Source organism: Brachyhypopomus gauderio, unplaced genomic scaffold (genome assembly GCF_052324685.1).
Source record: "Brachyhypopomus gauderio isolate BG-103 unplaced genomic scaffold, BGAUD_0.2 sc34, whole genome shotgun sequence".
Taxonomy (NCBI): Eukaryota; Metazoa; Chordata; class Actinopteri; order Gymnotiformes; family Hypopomidae; genus Brachyhypopomus; species Brachyhypopomus gauderio.
In genome coordinates, this window is record NW_027506866.1 from 972,008 (window position 1) to 990,549 (window position 18,542).

Sequence of the window (18,542 nt, forward strand, 5' to 3'; positions counted from 1 at the left end):
CTCCTGGAGTTCTTGGTCTTCACATACTGGTCATAATTGTCCTTCAATCAAAAAAAATCCTGCCCATCACCCATAATGCTAATACATCAGCTCAGAATCTCTTGACATTTTGACTATATTGGTTCATGTGAAAATCAATTTAATTATGCACATCAGACAGGAACAGCCGAAATGCCACATATATGTATATATAACTAGAAATTCAAGAAGCTACGAATCTTCGAATACCATAGTGTATAGTGGACATGTGTTGGCCAGCTGCAGACATGAACATGATGATCATGACTAATAACTACGGTCAGTAGTCATGTCTGAAACATTAAAATACATGCCACAGGTCTGTAGCAAACTAGACAAACCAAGATAAAGACAATTTGTGTGAAATCATCAAGCTCTGTCCAACTACAGAATAAGTACAATAGGCAGTCCGCCAACAAGGCCCTGGACACTCCTGAACTGAGGTTACAACACTGGCAGCCAGACTGCAGATACACACAAAAGACCCAAAAGAATAAATACCATGCAATGTATATTATCAGTTACACTGGTGCAGAACCCTGACCTTGAGAAAATTAAGAAAAATAAAGACATGGCCACCCACTCAAAGTGTGACAGTAATTATTCTTATTATATATTTGCTCAGCTATACTATAAATCATACACTCCCCCTCTCATCACCTTCCTCCATATGAGGTTTGATTTTGTTAGTGTCACTTCTGTTTTGTTCCCTCATGTTGCCACACCCTCCTTGTTAGCATTCCACACCTGTTGCTCATTCCCGTTAATTCATGTGTCTCGTTGTCTCTTCTTTTGGACGCTAGCTGTTGTACATGTTTGTGAGTGTACGTGAGTGTTGCTGTTTTTCCTGCTTGCCCCTTGTGATACAAATGTACAAGTGTATATAGTTTAAGTAAGCACACACAGTCACAAACGCATTCCTCACAGTGTAGTACTTGAGCTTCCTGTGGTGCAAATGGATGATGTTAGTGCAAATGCCATTCAGGAAGTCTTGAGATGAGTAAGTATTCGTTTGAATCTGGCAAGCAGTACAAATGCCACCAGAATGAGGCAGGAGAACATTCTGTATGTCTGTCAGTCAGCTGTGAGTGATACGGATCTTACTGTCCCCAGCACATGTAACAGAGCAGCGTCTTATTAATATGATTAATATGATGATTGAGTGGGTGGCAGGACGGGTGAGGGGGTGGGTGGGGATGGGTGAAGGTGGGGGTGGGTGAGGTGGGGAGAATAGCTTCCTCACCTAGTGCTTCCTTTATAAAGTTGTCTACAAGTAAATTAGTAAATTGTAACATGTTCTAACAAAGCAGTTTATTCGCTTAAACACAACTAAATGAAATGTTACAGTATATTGTACATAACTAAAACACTACGGTAATTGGCTTTTGGTAGAAAATTCGGTAGTGGATGGTTTAATGGGTTACATGGTTGTCTTTTCATGGAGAATAACTATACCAAATCATCATTAGACAAGTAGAATAGTTCATCTATTCTAACATCACTTCACACACAGTCCTTCATCCAGTAAACTAGCAATCATATCATTTCAGCAGGACACCTCTCAGGTTGTGTACAGGATCTCACTGCCAGCTACTTTCTTTCTTAAATGAACATTATATGTCTGTACAGTCCATGATATAAATGGTTAGAGAATCGTCCTGAAGCATGTTCTTGATGCCAGACGTTGAGAGCCTCCCTGGTGAAGACTAGACTGGAGACAAGAGTGAAGATCTGTTCACACACCAGAGGAGTTAAAACTGTGGATGTTAAACCGGAACCTGCAAACCCGGTGGATTAGTTGAGAAGCATTTTTACAACAATATACTGGACTGATGCTCGCAGGATTTTGGAGATACACTGATAGTATTCTTGGTACTGCTACACACCGTCTGTGTCCCGGAGTCTCGGTCCACCGTCCCGGATATCGTCCCCGCAGCGCCGTGAACAACGTTTCTACCACCGCGTTTATTTCCAGCGTTTCCGGGAGAATATTCGCCATCTATCCGCTGTTTAGTCGTTATAACCCGGTTTGACTAACGGTGCAGGGCCGACGGGACGAGGACCCGATCCGGTTCACTCACGGATCTCTGTCGGTGGGGTGATTTTATTCGGATTTTGAAGCAAAACTGGACGTCTGCGACACCGAGTTTGATATAAAAACAGACGCACAAATGGACATTTGTTCACGGTGCTGTAGACGGCTCGTTTAGTACTGGAGTATTTAACGTGTTTAACGGTACCTGAGCTGTGTTTATCTATAGCACACACGATTAATCGACACTGAGTCGACTTTAATGTCTTCTTGTGCGATTTATTTCTGCCATGGGAGTATGAAGATAGCCAGCGAGGTGAGGTGAGTTTATTTCAGTTTTAGTGAAGGAGAGGAACTGAAACACTAGCCGTTATGTTTAAAGTGACACGGTTATAACCCGCTGTCCTGTCTGGACTGTAGTGTAGTATAGTATAGTGTAGTACAGTGTAGTATAGTATGTACGTGTTGTCTGTGTCTCTCTTCTTGGTGAGAAGTTAAGAGTAAGTGTATTTGCACACATCCTGTCGTCAGTTTGGATGAACACATCTGTGGCAGTACTCTCTTCCTTCAGGCCTGGGTGAGGTTCTTCACAGTGCTGTGTGAGACTGGACCAACTGGATCATCTGTTCAACGTGTTTTCTGACCTACTTTACTTCTCCACGTGGATTATTCAGGAGACACTGACCCATGGACATTCTCTAGTGTCAGGGTTGTCTCCACCATGCGCCTGTCCTCCTTCCTGGCGGTGTTGCGGCCTGCCCTGCCTCTCATCCTGGGCCTTTCTTTGGGCTGCAGCCTGAGTCTGCTCATGGTGTCCTGGACCCAGGGAGACAATGAGGAGGTCTGCAGTGATGAGCTGAGTAATGGGGGGCTTCTGGGGGGCAGTCACGCAGGAGAGCCCCTGGGAGCCGGTGGAGGGGACGAGGATTTCCAACCACGTATTGTTCCATATCACAAGGATCCCAGCAAGCCGCATAAGAAAGTACTCAGGTCAGTAGATTTGGTAATATCAAAGTTCTTTTAATTTTGCCATGGTATGGGCTTTGTTACAGTAGCATCTTGAATGTTATTGAAACAGGACCATGAGGTGAATCAGATGGTATATATGAAACTGCATGGGTGTTCCCAAATATCACAACATAAGTGTGCAGTGCCTTAGAGAGAGTTGACTGTAACATTGCGACCTAGAACACAACTTTGTGGTGTGGGAAAAGTGGTGCCCTTGTATGACTTCAGTTCTCATTAGCCAATACTCTTAATGTTTAAGTGACTGCTCATTTGGTCACAGTTAAATCAGAGTGACATTCCTGTACAATGGTGAGTAACTTAATGTCACAGAAGCCTAGTCAATATGAAAAGGGGTTCAATGATATGGTTTCAGTTGCCCCTTGGAAATGGAATAATATTGCACTGTAAAGAATACCCTACCTTTAACACCAACACTAAGTTCCGTCTAAATGATCACTTAACAAAAAGAAATTCACAACATCTACTCGAAATCCCTCAAATCTTTCATCATTTGAAGAAAAACCCAAGAGAAGAACGTAGAAAATGTTCGTTTGTAGAAGTTGTTTCATTTGGCTCCACGAACGATCCTGTAGGCCACACCGTGCAGCGGGTTTAATTCCACGTTGTCTTCATTATATTGTGGAATGCCAGCAGTGTATGTTTGGAAATGCTGAGAAGATATGATTATAGTCACACTGAAACGAACACTTCGCTTATGCGGAAGGTGTGATTTCAAACACAAAGTCAACTAAAGTGAATTCTGTGTTGATGAAACCTTTGCTTATTAACAACAAAAAGAAAAGTAAAAAGTATAGAGTATATTGTGAGAATGTGCATATATATATAAATATGTGTTATATTTAAGGCTATTTATTCTTAAAATATTTGCTTGTGTGCTTATTTATTTGTGAATAACATTATAATGCAAAGTCAGGGACAGTGAACCTTCTGGTCGTTTGCCCCCACTGGGCAACATGAGAAAACAAGTTAATGATGAGATTGTGAGATTTTTGTTTTTGAGTTTTGAACACACCCTTACAGTGGCCTGACTCTACACTGGAAAAGGGGATTAGAAGAGGTCAAATAAAAAAAAAATGATTGTTTTCTATACAGCTTAATCTGTGATTCTCATTTTAAACCTGGTTTTAAATGTGTAAATTAGAATATCATAGCAGTTTCCTGTTGCCATTGTTGGATCAACCTACTGTCTCACTGCTGCAGGACGCGGTACATCCACACAGAACTTGGCATGCGAGAGCGTCTCCTAGTGGGCATCCTGAGTTCACGCGCCACCCTGGGCACGCTGGGCGTGGCGGTCAATCGCACGGTGGCTCACCGCTTCCACCGCACCTACTTCTTCACCGGCCTGCGCAGCGCCAAGGTCCCGCACGGCATGTCCGTGGTCGCCCACGGCGACGACCGCCCAGTCTGGCTCATGTACGAGACGGTCCGCCACCTGCACCAGCACCACGGCAACGAGTACGAGTGGTTCTACCTGGCGCAGGACGACACCTACACGCGGGCGGAGCGGGTGGTGGAGCTGGTGGGCCACCTGAGCGCCGGGCAGGATGCCTACGTGGGGAGGGCCGAGGAGTTCATCGGCGGCGAGGAGCGCGCTCGCTACTGTCACGGCGGCTACGGCTACCTGCTGTCCCGGAGTCTGCTGGACCGGCTCCAGCCCCACCTGGACTCCTGTCGCAACGACATCCTCAGCGTCAGGCCTGACGAGTGGCTCGGCCGATGCATCATCGACTACCTGGGTCTGAGCTGCGTGGAGAAACACCAGGTGAGGACAGATGAACCATGAACCCGGCAAGGTCCAGACCTCCCTAAGCCCCGCGTCTCTGCCAGGGACGGTTTGGGGCTTTCACCGAGGAGCCTGTCTAGCATCTGTTCATTGACTGTGGTGGTGGTCTAACATGGTTATTAATCATTTCCTCTGACGTCGTATAAAACTCTTTGTTCTGCTTTATATGGAGAGGTTTCATTCCTCAGTTTACCAGGAAGGACAGTAGAAAGCCCCATGAAATGTTCAGCGTGTGTCTGTGGTTCAGATCTAGACAGCATCGTGTTAATGACATGTTGAGTAATAATCTCAGACATCAGGCTCATAGTTTGTAGGTTGTTCGTGGAATATACAGTAGTGTAAGAAAGAGGGGTTAAGAATGTCTATATTATTCTAAAATGTGATTTGCATAATTCCTAAGAGGCATTGTGATAATCCCGCTCTGTTCTTTTAGGAGATGACGTACCGTTACTTTGAGCTCCAGAAGAATGCGGACCCGGAGCGTGAGGAGAGCCCGCAGTTCAGCAGGGCCTTCACGGTGCACCCAGTGTCGGAGCCCACGCTCATGTACCGCCTGCACAAGCGCTACAGCCAGATTGAACTGGACTGGACCTACGCTCAGATCCAGCAGCTGCAGGTCAGCACGCGCCCCTGCTTGCTTTGGTGGGCTGTTGAGCGTTTCGTGTGTGTGTACATCACTGAGTCTGGTGTCCACGGCAGCAACGCGGGCCACGTTGTATCCGTGTACCGTAAAGCCCGCCTTGATACTGAGGTAGTTGAACACGCATGGTGTGTGTGTGTGTGTGTGTGTGTGTGTGTGTGTGTGTGTGTGTATGCGTGCTCCATCTACATTGTGGAGCCTATCAAACTAGGAGAACTTGGTGCATTAGGAAGCTCAAGGTTGCCTACAAAACTGATTTAGTTTCAGAGGAGAAAAGCATTCAAAAATTCATCATTGTAAAATTCTCTTTAGTTTCAGATGCCTGAAATGGTTCTATATATAACTGCTAAAACCGTTATATATCATAATATATATATTTCATAATTTTATGTTAATGTACATTATTTTCTAATAAATACAAATTTATGGGATTCCTTTTTGTCTAGGTTCCCACAGGCTAGCATTCTCATAAGCATGTTCTTATTTTAGCCTGTTTTACAACATGCTTCATCTAGACCAGATTCCAGTCTGAGTGAGCCATTTGAATGGTCATGCCTACTTCATTATTTTCCTCATACTTTGTTGGGTCCCGAGCAGCTTTCTAACAAACACCAATGACATTAATGACAAACAGGCTGAATGGTTAATGTAGCAAGATTCATACTAATTCTCGTCACACCAGATAATTGAGTTTCTTCCCCCTCTGGAGCATCATGAGGCTAAGTAGACAGACAGTGGTGTGTGTGTGTGTGTGTGTGTGTGTGTGTGTGTGTGTGTGTGTGTGTGTGTGTGTGTGTGTGTGTGTGTGTGTGTGGTTTCTTCCACTGAGGAATTCACTCTAATATTTTACTGCTGGACTTTCTCTACCCACAGCCTGTGCAAACAGTATGTTTGGGCATCAAGGTGGCTGCAGTGTTCACAGGGGGGGGGGGGGGGTGTGTTTGCGTGTTAATGAACCGTCTCTGTGGTCCGTCTCTCAGGTCCAGATCAGCAACCTGAGCGAGCTCACCCCGGAAGGCAAAGCAGGCGCCACGTGGCCCGTCGGCGTGAACGCACCCTTCCGGCCACGCACGCGCTTCGAGGTGATCAGCTGGGAGTACTTCACGGAGGAGCACGCGTTCGCCTGCGCGGACGGCGCCCCCAAGTGCGAGCTGCGCGGGGCGGAGCGGGCCGACGTGGGCTCGGTGCTGGAGGTGGCCGTGGAGCGGCTGAACCAACGTTACCAGCCGCAGCTGCGCTTTCGCAAACGTCGCCTCCTGAACGGCTACCGTCGCTTCGACCCCACGCGGGGCATGGAGTACGTGCTGGACCTGGCCCTCGATGCCTTCACACAGAAGGGCCACAGCCAGGTGATCGGCAAACGCGTGGGCCTGCTCCGACCCCTCAGCTCCATCGAGATCATTCCCATGCCGTACGTGACGGAGGCCAGCAAGGTGCAGGTGATCCTGCCGGTGACGGCACGCGACCAGGACTTCGTGGGCGACTTCCTGGATGCGTACGCCACGAACGCCTTGGACGCGCGGGACAACGCCCTGCTCACGCTGCTGTTTGTGTACGACCCGTTCGACGCGCATCGCGTCGGCCAGACCGACGTGTTCGCCGGCGCCAAGGCCATGATCGGGGAGGTGGAGAAGCGCTACAGCGACGTGAAGGTGCCGTGGATCAGCGTGAAGACGGAGGTGCCCTCGCAGGTCAAGCTAATGGACATCATCTCCAAGAAGCACCCAGTGGACACGCTCTTCTTCCTGGCCAGCATGTGGACGGAGGTCAACACCGACTTCCTCAACCGCTGCCGCATGAACGCCATCAGCAACTGGCAGGTCTTCTTCCCCATCCACTTCCAGGAGTACAACCCCGTGATGGTGTACCGCGACCAGCAGCCCTCCGCCTCTTCCTCCTCCTCTTCCTCGCAGGCCCTGCGCGATGGCCGCTTCGATCGGCACGTCTTCGACGAGGCCTGCTTCTACAACGCCGACTACATGGCTGCCCGCACCAAGATGGCGGCCGACATCTTGGACAACGACGAGATGCTGGAGAGCTTGGACGTGTACGACGTCTTCGTGCGCTACTCCGGCCTGCACGTTTTCCGCGCGGTGGAGCCGGCGCTGGTCCAGAAGTACGTGCGGCGGGCGTGTAACCCCCGCTTCAGCGAAGACATCTACCACCGCTGTATGCTGAGCAACCTGGAGGGCCTGGCTTCACGCTCACACCTGGCAATGGCGCTGTTCGAACAGGAGCAGGCCAACAGCACCTAAGACCACTTCCTGGACGACCGTAACTACCGCCCCTCCTGTCTCACGCTCGAGATCACTTAACGGTAATAACGTCTCGGTGGAGGTCGGCCCATCTGTGTGAACTGGAATATTGTCTGGCCAGGTGACTGACCGTACTTGACCAAAGGTAGTTAAACGGTGGAAAGCTAACCGTAGGTCCCTGAACTAGACCCATTGGACACGAGTTGGAGAAGTTAGCAGAGGAGCCTGTTTCAGTGAAATCAGTTGGTAAAGACGTCCACTAGCTCAGTGAACTAAAGCCACTCGGCTAAGAGTACCAGACTCCTTTCTGAAGGCGTTTTAATCATCAGTGGGCTTGGCTCATAGTTTCAAATGAACTTGATACTGAATGGAGGAGGTTCTGTCTCTGCAGTACGAGTGCTAGTGGATCTCATGTATTGAAATGGATGGAACAGACTCAACTCTGCGCATACGACTACTTCACTTGGTTGTAGACGGCTGGGTATCTGAATTCTCAACGAAATGAACTGGGGCCCTAATAGCAACTTTATAAAAGAATAAAACATTCCTTTGCCTTACAGGTCCAACTTGAGTTAGGTGTCCCCAATGCAGCGAAGCTTCATAAACCAGCATAAGTGCTATGGATGTACATTATCTGGTGCTTGACTATGTACAATAACTGGTAGGTAGTCAAGTGTATACACTGTACTAAAATAATACTAATAATACACATCAAATCAGGATAAGCGAAGCTGTCACTTTCAAATTATTTGTCAAAAAGTACTCGTTAATGGATTGGAATTTAAAAACTACACAGAAGCAAAACCAGCCCTTCAAATGAAAATCCGATCTTGGTTTAGTGGTTTAGTTTATTCACTGAAAATATTTGAAGTATCCAACGCAACACTGGAAGTCATTGTAAAACAGTAAATGTGTGGGGAATTGTTTTGGTAAAACAATAAGTCCAGCATCAAGCTATACCAAAGAGAGGTGCTGACATGTCCCAGAAGATAAGTAATACTTGTTTTTTGTAATAGAATATCCAAATGAAAACGGCTAATTATTTCTAATTGAACTCCGGTATGCATACTTGAATATGTGTACTTGAGTAACTTACAATGCACCTCTATGATTTAAATACATCTTTTAAAGAAATATTATATAAGAAATACTTCATCTTAGTTTAAAAAAAAGAATCGTTCAGTATTTTGACATTTTTATGTGTGTGTTTTTTGTTAGTTTACATTCCATTCCTGGACACAGTGCATCCCTGGAGTCATTTGCAGAAACTGAAATGCTTGCAGCCATTATGGAAAAGCAAAAAGTGTTTCAGAAAGCTTCATTTGGAACCTGTGTTTACTCAGCATGGGATTATTGAGAACTTTCCGTACCTTTTCCGTATTTACACCTCAACGCTGGTGTAAGATGTGCCTTGCTCAAGGGTTCAGCGGTAGTGCTCAGTATGACGTTAGGACCCGCCTTTTCATAGCACCATGCCACATTTTCTAAACAGCAGTTAATTCTCCGTAGCCTTTACCACTGTCCATGCAACCATCTTACAAGCAAGTGTAATAAAACCAACACTGTACTGTAATGTTTCTAAAATGCTAACTACTCTAGATAAGGTGTTGAAGTTGCTGTACTAAACTCTCATGTGTCACTCAGATTGCTTGCAGGGAGGAGAAATATAAAATGGTCATTTTACCTATCTACTGGAAATTTCCAAAATGTTAAACGGACCCTTTAAGCTTCTGTTTCAACAGCACCATGAGCCTGCTACCTTACGTTATGTACATGAGCATATGAGATTTGAAGGACCTCTGTTGAATGTTTGTAACAAATAAAACGGTATTTAAATTAAGGCCTTTTGATTAAAACACATTACAGGTAGGTACACCTGTACATTTTTTAAAATTACTCTGGACATGCAAATCATAAAAGCAAATTTAGTATTTGAGTCTTAGATGCTCAGTTTCATATCATATATAGCCTTTTCAATAAAGGCAGGTTTGTGTATTTGCTTTGGCTCTTGTGATTATCTTCAGATTTCATGTGAGGCCAGTTCAGTATCCTTAATTACAAACTCACAATTCCAGTTATTTGAGATTGCTCAGTCGGTGATCTTTCCATCGACGACCTTCAAAAGGAATACATTTCTCTAGCGAATCAACATGGATAATCTGTGTTCCTCTGGATTGTGAGGAATTCCAGCCCTCTCCTGACACTTTCACCGACTGGCCAAGTCTCGTTTCTCACATCCAGGTGCAAACATCTCGTGTTTCAGCCATTCTAGATCTGAGCGTTTTTGAGCTCAGAGTTGTGTTGCATGGGGTCATTGAATAGCTCCCTCACTGCTCCAGTGAGTAAAAGCCACTATTGAACTGGCCTTATCACTGGATAAAACCATAATGCCAGACGTGCTATTAGCTGTTCACGTGAAGGGTGCATTTCTTTGACCTCATAACCATCCCAATCACCTACATTTAATTGTAGTTTTGTTACTGTATAATTTCCTCCATTCACTTCTTAGCCAGAGTCATTTTAATTTGGTTTTCTGATGTATTTTCCCCAAAACGTTTCACTTGTATAAGTTGTATAACATTCGCAGTGAAATTTTAATCCTGTTAAGCAACGTTACTTTGATGGCATGCTTGCTAAAACCCCCCACTATTAGCTACACCCTCCCAGTTTCTTCTCTGTAAGCTTTTGTGAGTTAAACCTCATATTTTCCGTGCACAACTCCTTTAATAGGCAGACAGGCCTGGGGCTTTTGCTTGCTGATGTCAGAGCAGTTGAAGACATGGTCCCTCTGTCCCAGGGCTCCTTGGTCAGTCGTGCCCTGGGGGAAGGAGACCCAGCCTGGGCAGACGCCCCCTGCACCCTCACGCTGGCCCTGGTTGGACCCAGGAGTCTGCTTCACCTTGTCTCTGGCCATCTCTCTCTCTCTTCCTTATTCCTTCCTTCCTTTAGTCAATTTAAGAAGGAAGAAATGGAGACACCAGTTAAGGTTCAAGGCTCCTGTGCCTCCCGTCTACTGCAATAAACGTGGGGTGGGGAGGAGGATGGGCATTAGTGGGGTTGGGTGGAGTAGGATGGGCATTAGTGAGGTTGGGTGAGGTGGAGGGGGATTAGTGGGGTGGTGTTAGGTGGAGGGGGATTAGTGAGGTGGGGTGAGGTGGAGGATGGGCATTAGTGGGGTTGGGTGAGGTGGAGTAGGATGGGGATTAGTGAGGTTGGGTGAGGTGTAGGATGGGAATTAGTGGGGTGGGGTGGTGTTAGGTGGAGGGGGATTAGTGGGGTGGGGTTAGGTGGAGGGGGATTAGTGGGGTTGGGTGGTGTTAGGTGGAGGGGGATTAGTGGGGTTGGGTGGTGTTAGGTGGAGGGGGATTAATGGGGTGGTGTTAGGTGGAGTAGGATGGGGATTAGTGGGGTTGGGTGGTGTTAGGTGGAGTAGGATGGGGATTAGTGGGGTTGGGTGGTGTTAGGTGGAGTAGGACGGGGATTAGGCAGGTGAGGGTGGTGTGCAGGAGAGCGAGTGAAAGCTCTCTTTATGAAGTGGGTCTGATGTTGATGCAGTCAGCCACCTGTTTCCTCCTGGGGCTGAACGGGGCGGGGACACAATGGTGTGTCTGTTCTAGCGAGTACAGGAACAGATCCATGACAAGAAGACACTGTTAGCCTGCAATGGTGAGCGTCCGCCTGCGGTCACTGTGGTTATGACTACAGCTAATAGCATTTATTGTGAATGACTTGTTTAATAAATCTGTCCCAATGTCTGAAAATGTCAGACAGTGGAGAATTCAGCAGTGCTGTATGCAGTATACTCACACTAGATAACTAAACTTATGGAAACATTCCTAATAATTGGACATGGACCGTTAAGAAAGCTCTTGCCTTTTACTCACAGATCAGTATTTCAGCAACAGTGGACAAAAAATCTTTGTGATACAGTAATGTAACAGTGAACATGTTTTGGTTTGCTTTTTCAAATGATCAAAATGTTTGTACAATGGAACGAATACAATATTGCAGTACCACAGATGCCAAGACAGTTCATACCAATGTTTTCAAGTGCACTACTGCTTCAACGTGCTACTTTGTATATTAGGTACATTGTGGCTTTTGTGAGTGGGTGATATGGGGATTAAATTGTGACGTCTCACGCAGGTGATTTCACGTGCGTTCAAATACAACACAGCAGCCTCAGAAACGGGTCTCTTTAACAAACTTTGGCGAGCGCTCTTTTTTATTTACAGCCATGCCGGGCCTCGGACCACAGCCGTGGTTCTCATACTAGTTCCTCTGCTGAAAGTGGAACGAGGTGACACAGCAAACGTACAACAGTATCAGTGAGAAAGGCAATCTTAGTGGACCATTAGAAACAGCCGACTCTGGGTTTAAGAAAACCAAGCATTCATTGACAAGGACTAGAAAACTCCATACTCTATGCACACCCATTGCATACAAATTGCCCTATGTGGTAAGATTAATCTTTCCTTCTTGTGTATTAAAAAATAGGTTGTAGATCCAGCACTGTAGACCTGACTGACACACTGCTGGTGGAAGTTACTGTTTGCTCTGTATTGGTTTGACCATGAAAACACTTTCCATTCAGAGCCCAGACGTAGTGGAGACGCCACTGCTAAACTCACTCCAGGGATTATTGGTAGTACCACACAGAGGCCAGCAGGCTGAGGAGCAACTGGTACTAAAAACCAAAAAGGGTAAAAAGGTTCACAATCCAAAGTGTTACTGATACTGAAGCGCTCCAGAGTGGTCTGCTGTATTCATGATGTCCAGCAGGGGGTGCTCTAGTCTTGTTGAATGACAGGGCAACAGTATGCGTCCTGGTAGAAATCCATTGTGTGCTTCTATTTTTTTCATACTAATATCACTAGGTCTTTTATAAAGACAAAACATCAATACAGAAGACTTAAAAAACAAACAAACAGAAAAACAGTAGATAACCCAAATGGGTCTCTGTTGTCCATTCGTAGGTTTGACCCAGTCACCACGGGTCAGTGCTCTTCTGATCTCCTCCCTCTCAGTCAGAAGGGTTTTTAACGTCCTTGTATGAAAGTATAAAAATCTGTCCATGCAGCATGCGTAGGTCATAAAAAATGAAAAAGACTCTCAGCGCAAACATTTCCACTGAGGTTCCCTAAAACGTCCAAACACATCTCTCCTGCCATGAGGAGATATTTGATTCGTGTATCTCTGGTGTTGGATGACATCCGATTAATATACCTGGTTGCTGTCAAGTCACCCTCCATACGACAAACAAGATCCAGTAGATTCTGGTAACCAACACACACAGCCAGCGTGTTGAGGATGCAGGACTACATTACAACAGTAACAACAACCCAACGTGTCAACTGTAGGAAATGAGTACAGTTGCCTTCCTTCATTTCATTCGCATGTTCATTGCAAGTGACGGTTAATGAAAATGTCTACGACTGACTCACGGTCAACAACTTAGTGCAAAAGTTTTAAAAGTTGTGGTGCTTTTGCTGAGGTGTTTTCCATTACAAACTAAACATTTTGTGTCTACTTTCTATATATTCAGTGTCTAAGGACTAGCTGGTGCCCCTTGTTCTGAAATTAATTAATAAATACTTCAAACCTAAGCCTTTGAGACCTTTGGTACACATCAAAAATGAAAACAGGACTATCAAAGCAGGCCAGAAGCTCAGACTTTGAGAGCACTATCGTTCATGAAGCCCGTGCATCCTCGTTTGGGTTCTAGCAAGCAGGACACAGGAACACATTCATAACAATTTACAGATAGAGAGATAACCGACAAAACTGTGTCCCAATATTTACACAATTTTGACCTTTACACATATGGGCCATTTCTAAGCTGTATAAGTCATTTGGAGTCACACTGTTTTATGATAGCAATGCACTATTGCCTCATATTAAAGGACAGTATTGTTTTTTTCCCATATGTGACCCACATTTTCACAACACTTGACCTTCATCCAACACCCTCTGATTGGGCTACTGACAACAGAACAGTGTTTAGATACCATTGGCCACTCTGCCGTTTGATTTATCCAAATCACAGGATTCAGCTGGGGAATGACTCCTCCTTCGCTGGTCAACCGCCTGCATTTATATACTCCATGTATACTACATATACATAAGTTACTAAAGCAGCATGGTCAAGCTTTTGAGAACTTAAAACTCCATCACAGATCAGTATGCTGAAGTTTACATACTGGACACCACACACACTGAACCAAGACCGTAAGCCATCCGCAAGACAAGCTTGTGGCCATAACACTGATTACATTTCAAACAAACCAATTCAAATGACTTAAGAGTGTTTAGGAAATGTACTTGAAATGTACTCGTATAAGATCAATTTGACCTGCAAGGGATATTGGTATATAGAATAAAGACTTGGTTTTAGAGCTATAGGAGTTTTTAAAAGATTGTAGTGAATCTCATCATTACATATTTTGAGTGTTGATGGATTGGACTGAAATTAATGAGGAAACATTTAACCGCTGAATTGCTAGGCGCCATCATGGCATGATTTTGTAATGTAAAAGCTGATTCCATGATTCCATGGGCTCCATGATTGGCTGAGGAGAAAAAATGGGAGGAGTCCTTGGAATGGCTGTGTGTGACTGGCCTTTGGGTCACAGCAACAGCAAAAACACCAGAAGACCCCCCCCCCCCCCCAAACACACACACACACACACACACACACACACACACGGGGAGAATGAGGAACATCCATATGGCTCAGACTGTAGTGGGCCTGTGTGCGGGGCAGCAGGCGTGTAGGTCCAGTCTAGGTGTTCCTCATCGCCAGCGCCTGATCCAGCTCCTGCCTCCGCTGCTGGATCTAAGATGAAGGAATGCGAGAGTGTGCAATTTACTCGTCCTTGGGGAACGAAGGATGATGAAACAGGGAAGTAAGGAGAAACAAGACTCGCTCTCACAAACTGCCTGAATCTTGGGTTGAATATTGCATAGTGTGAGGATACTGCCACAGGGGCCGTACGCATCAGACTACTCGGAGAGAACAACGGGCTTAGATGTTTTTAGAATTTTCTTTCTTCTAGAAAATAAGACCCAGGTCCCCATGTTCTAGCGCCCTTCATCACTGGCCTTCAAACCCCACTGGCCTATAAACATGAGTTTGTACAAGTAGTCATCCAGTCTCACCTTGCAGTAGAAGTAGCGACTGACTGCCTCCTGAGACCAGGGCTGGTAGTAAAACTCTGACCTCCTTTCCTCCTCTGGGTTCCCAACAGCATCTGTCATCAGCTAAAAACCAATAAAAAAAAATTAATCTTCCCATAACTGCCGTTATTTCTCAAATCATCTGTGTATTGAAAGTTGGTGTGCATTGTGTGTCAAGTATGCTGACGATACAACGAGCCATGGTTAGATGTTTAAAGATGTTTAAAGCCCATACCTACATTCCTAAAAGCCGATTAAAGATTGGCAAGGGGGCTTTTAGCCACTATGGCCCAAAGCTCTGGAACTCTCTTCCTGAAGAGCTCAGAGGCATTTCATCCCTGCACAGCTTCAAGAAGAGTCTCAAAACCTTCCTGTTTAGATCTGCTTTTAGTTAAGGAGCTCTAACTCTGTTCTAATTATTTTAATAGTTTTCCAGCTTATTATTATCTATTTACTTTATTACATTATTTTATTTAGTTACATTTTATGTTATTTTAATATTTACTTTATTACATTATTATTTAATAATTTGTCACTTTATTAATTTATTTTATTATGTTTGTTTCTTTTTATCTTTAACATTTTCTTTTTGTCTTATCTTTGCTTCCTTTTAATATTTCTTTTTTTTTACTCTGTAAAGTACTTTGAGTTGCATGCAGTCTTGCTAGGGCCCGGGACAAGAAAGCTTTATGTGCCCCCCCCCCACGTCATTTGAATTTTCTCTGTAGCAGACAATCCTTGTGTTACGTCATAAAGTATATAATATAGCCACACATCAAAGCTGTTTCTGACACTTGACGCTTCGCGAGCGGCGCGAGGGTTCGCGCGGCGAAAATGACGTAATCGCAGTGGCACCGCCCGTGCGCGAGGGCCTCACGCGCTGTCGATTCGCGAGGTGTGCACCTCTCGACTTTTGTAACTTCGCGCTCGCACCTTTACAAGGTGGAATTAAAGCACTTGTACGTCACTTTAAAGGTCCATTTCAATATTATAAACTTAATTAAGTTAAATATTTATACATATACTCTAAATGATTCGAAATAATTCGCTTTTTATCACATTATTAATGGTGGTTTATTTTCAAAACACCCAATCTTAACGTCTTCACGTTCTCTCATGTTTCCTCCTGGAATTACAAGAGGCTCGTATTTGTTAACCTAATACAAAAGAACTGTTCAGTCAGACAGCTATTTGTTGTGAAACGAAGTAGTTACAATTTCAAGCATTTTCAAGTAGCCTACTTTAGCCTAAATTCTTTCAAACCTGGAACACATTGCGGTCAGTGCTGGATCAAACCATTTTTCAGTGGGAGGCGGGGGTGTATGCACTTAATGAAAAATATGCAGATAGGTAAAAAACATATATATTTTAGCCATTGAGCTTATTTTGAGTACAGAATTTTATATTAATGAAAGATTTCAAGATTATTTAAAAATTATAGACTTTAAATAAAAAATTTATTGCTGGGCTCTTTGATGGGCCCCCCTGGCCCTGGGGCCCGGGACAACAGACCCGGTTGTCCCCCCCTGTCGCCGGGGCTGGTTGCATGTATGTATGAAAAGTGCTATACAAATAAAGATTATTATTACTATTATTATATGTGCTCTCATTAACATATATTTAGAAGGAGATCATTGTGTAGACTGTGTAGACAGCATAAATAGTCTAATAACAGTCATCTGCTGTTTGAGCTGGTGCAGAATGGGAGGCATTAGACTCACCCTGAGATCTCTGCTCTGAGATTTCAACCAGTCCTGGATATAACCTTTGGGGTCTCTGGAGAAACTCAGCATGAAATCTCTCTGGATCTTCAACTGGTTGATGGACTCAATGGTCTCATGTATCTGCAACACATTCAGAAGTTATAAAACAGGCACTTTTGTTATAAATGTGTGAGAAACATCTATAAAATTATGTCCAAACAGGTCTGCCCAAGGTCATAGGACCCGTTCGTACCTTGTTGTCGAGGGAGGCAATCTCCTGCTGATTGGCTGTTGAGAGCAGGAAGTTGCTCATCTGGGCTTTGAGTGGGTCTTCCACTTCAACATCTATATCATAGCAGGCTGTTTTCTTTTGATCATTTGGGTCCACGCTACACACACCATGATGAGGGAACGTCTTTACCAAACAGCAATGACTGAGTGGACACAATCAAAATGCATGTGTATCTACGATGAATTAGACGTGTGAGACAGAGTCTAGCGGGCTGGGTGTGAGTGACCTCTGACCTTATGACGTGATTGATGACGATGGGGTCAGGGGGCAGCAGCAGGTTGGTGAGACGCTGAGGGATCTCAGAGAACTTGAGCCGAGGGCAGTCAAATATCTGAGACAGAGCACACGCCTCCATTAGAAACTGGACGTCAAAGATTCAAATTAACCAACCGGCAAAATTCTAACAGAAGTCAAAATTAACATGGAAAAGCGCTTGACAAGAAGAGAGGCGAGTGGCTGGTCTGATTTGCTGGTCTGATTAGAGTGTTCTTTACCTGCTGGAAATACTTGTCGCAGTTGATGTATTCTTTGTCATGGGAGTCCTGCAGCTTGTTGGTCTTGACGTACTGCCACAGGGCCTGGATGATGCAGGACCGGGTCTGTGTGTGGACGCCCAGCAGTCGGGCCAGACGAGGGTCCAGCTTGAACTGGGGTGGCTGCACATATAGCACAATACCAAAAATTACCAAACTGTAAATTAAGACAATTACTGCTAGTGCCTGAAATACTAGCATTCAAATGCTATTCAACTTTAACGCAAACTTTTTTATGTCATCGATGCTACAGTAATGACTGAGCTGCGCTCTGGCGCCCTCACCTGGTAGTCCAGCATTAACAGCAGAGTGCAGCGCACATTAACGTCTCCAGGCCTTTTCACCTGGAAGCCGTCAGTCTCCTGAGTGGTGGCAGTGCGATGCCACTAAGCAAAGTAAAAATGGCGTTTTAGAAAAAAACAGGCACACAGAAAACATACATAAGCCCTTTCTCCGTGAAAAAGCTCGAAAAAATGTGGATGGAAACAGGTGTAAAATCAGCAATGTTGACATAATGGGGCTGATGGGTTGAGACATTTACGTTAAAAAGTCAATTCTTTTCAGTTTAAATTGTTTTTTCATCATATGGTTTTTCATATATTCCAGTACATAAAAAAAAACCATCAAAGTTTCACATTGCCTTTCACCATAGACGTTTGCCACCTTCAGTACATCAGCACCTAACAGACAGGACAATGTCACATTCTCAATTCAAAAACTAATTTTAAAAGGCCAACCTAATAATAACATTCTGTTCTTCAGGGACTGTTGCATGCCTTCAGTGAATAAAACACGATCTGCAGTAATTACAACCAGATCCGAAGCCTCCTCTTCAAGAGGAGTCTGTTTGCAAAACCGAACATTACCCGAGCCTTGCTGTTCAGTAGCTGAAAAGAAATCACTTCAGGCTCCCTGCGATTCAGTGCAGCTCTACTTGCTAAGCACAAAGTGCTGCTTAACCTTGACATGTCTGGAAGATAATCATTTATGCCACTTAACCACAAGATGTCTGTCAGATGCCAGTATGAAGAGGAAAGCTCTCTCCTCGGGGATCTGCCAAGTTCAACGTCTGTGACCC

The 18,542-nt window shown here is 44.8% G+C and overlaps 2 protein-coding genes across 8 annotated transcripts in view; one reads left to right on the plus strand and one right to left on the minus strand.

Moving 5' to 3' along the window:
• Window positions 1–850: 850 nt before the first annotated feature.
• Window positions 851–9,755, plus strand: chpf2 (chondroitin polymerizing factor 2). 3 transcript variants are annotated; one of them, XM_076984764.1, is made up of 5 exons: window positions 851–1,018; window positions 2,622–3,040; window positions 4,280–4,844; window positions 5,299–5,481; window positions 6,486–9,755. In XM_076984764.1, the coding sequence occupies exons 2-5, from the start codon at window positions 2,772–2,774 to the stop codon at window positions 7,758–7,760; spliced, it is 2,292 nt and encodes a 763-aa protein (XP_076840879.1). In that variant the 5' UTR covers window positions 851–1,018; window positions 2,622–2,771; the 3' UTR covers window positions 7,761–9,755. The 3 variants fall into 3 exon arrangements, 2 of the variants coding, with proteins under 2 accessions (XP_076840879.1, XP_076840878.1); XR_013122856.1 differs by lacking the exon at window positions 851–1,018 and having other exon boundaries at window positions 1,789–3,040; window positions 6,486–8,421; window positions 8,979–9,755; XM_076984763.1 differs by lacking the exon at window positions 851–1,018 and having other exon boundaries at window positions 1,789–3,040.
• A 1,866-nt stretch (window positions 9,756–11,621) lies between these two features.
• smarcd3b (SWI/SNF related BAF chromatin remodeling complex subunit D3b) overlaps window positions 11,622–18,542 on the minus strand; it is a 37,275-nt gene continuing 30,354 nt past the window's right edge. For 3 of the 5 annotated variants that reach the window (XM_076984776.1, XM_076984777.1, XM_076984774.1), the window contains 7 exons: window positions 17,749–17,850; window positions 17,426–17,587; window positions 17,165–17,262; window positions 16,893–17,073; window positions 16,658–16,780; window positions 14,919–15,020; window positions 11,622–14,595 (listed from right to left, as the gene is read on the minus strand). In XM_076984776.1, the coding sequence (XP_076840891.1) occupies window positions 14,542–14,595; window positions 14,919–15,020; window positions 16,658–16,780; window positions 16,893–17,073; window positions 17,165–17,262; window positions 17,426–17,587; window positions 17,749–17,850 (822 nt within the window). In that variant the 3' untranslated portion in view covers window positions 11,622–14,541. The remainder of the gene's footprint in view (window positions 14,596–14,918; window positions 15,021–16,657; window positions 16,781–16,892; window positions 17,074–17,164; window positions 17,263–17,425; window positions 17,588–17,748; window positions 17,851–18,542) is intronic. The other 2 variants (XM_076984778.1, XM_076984775.1) reach the window with 1 other exon arrangement.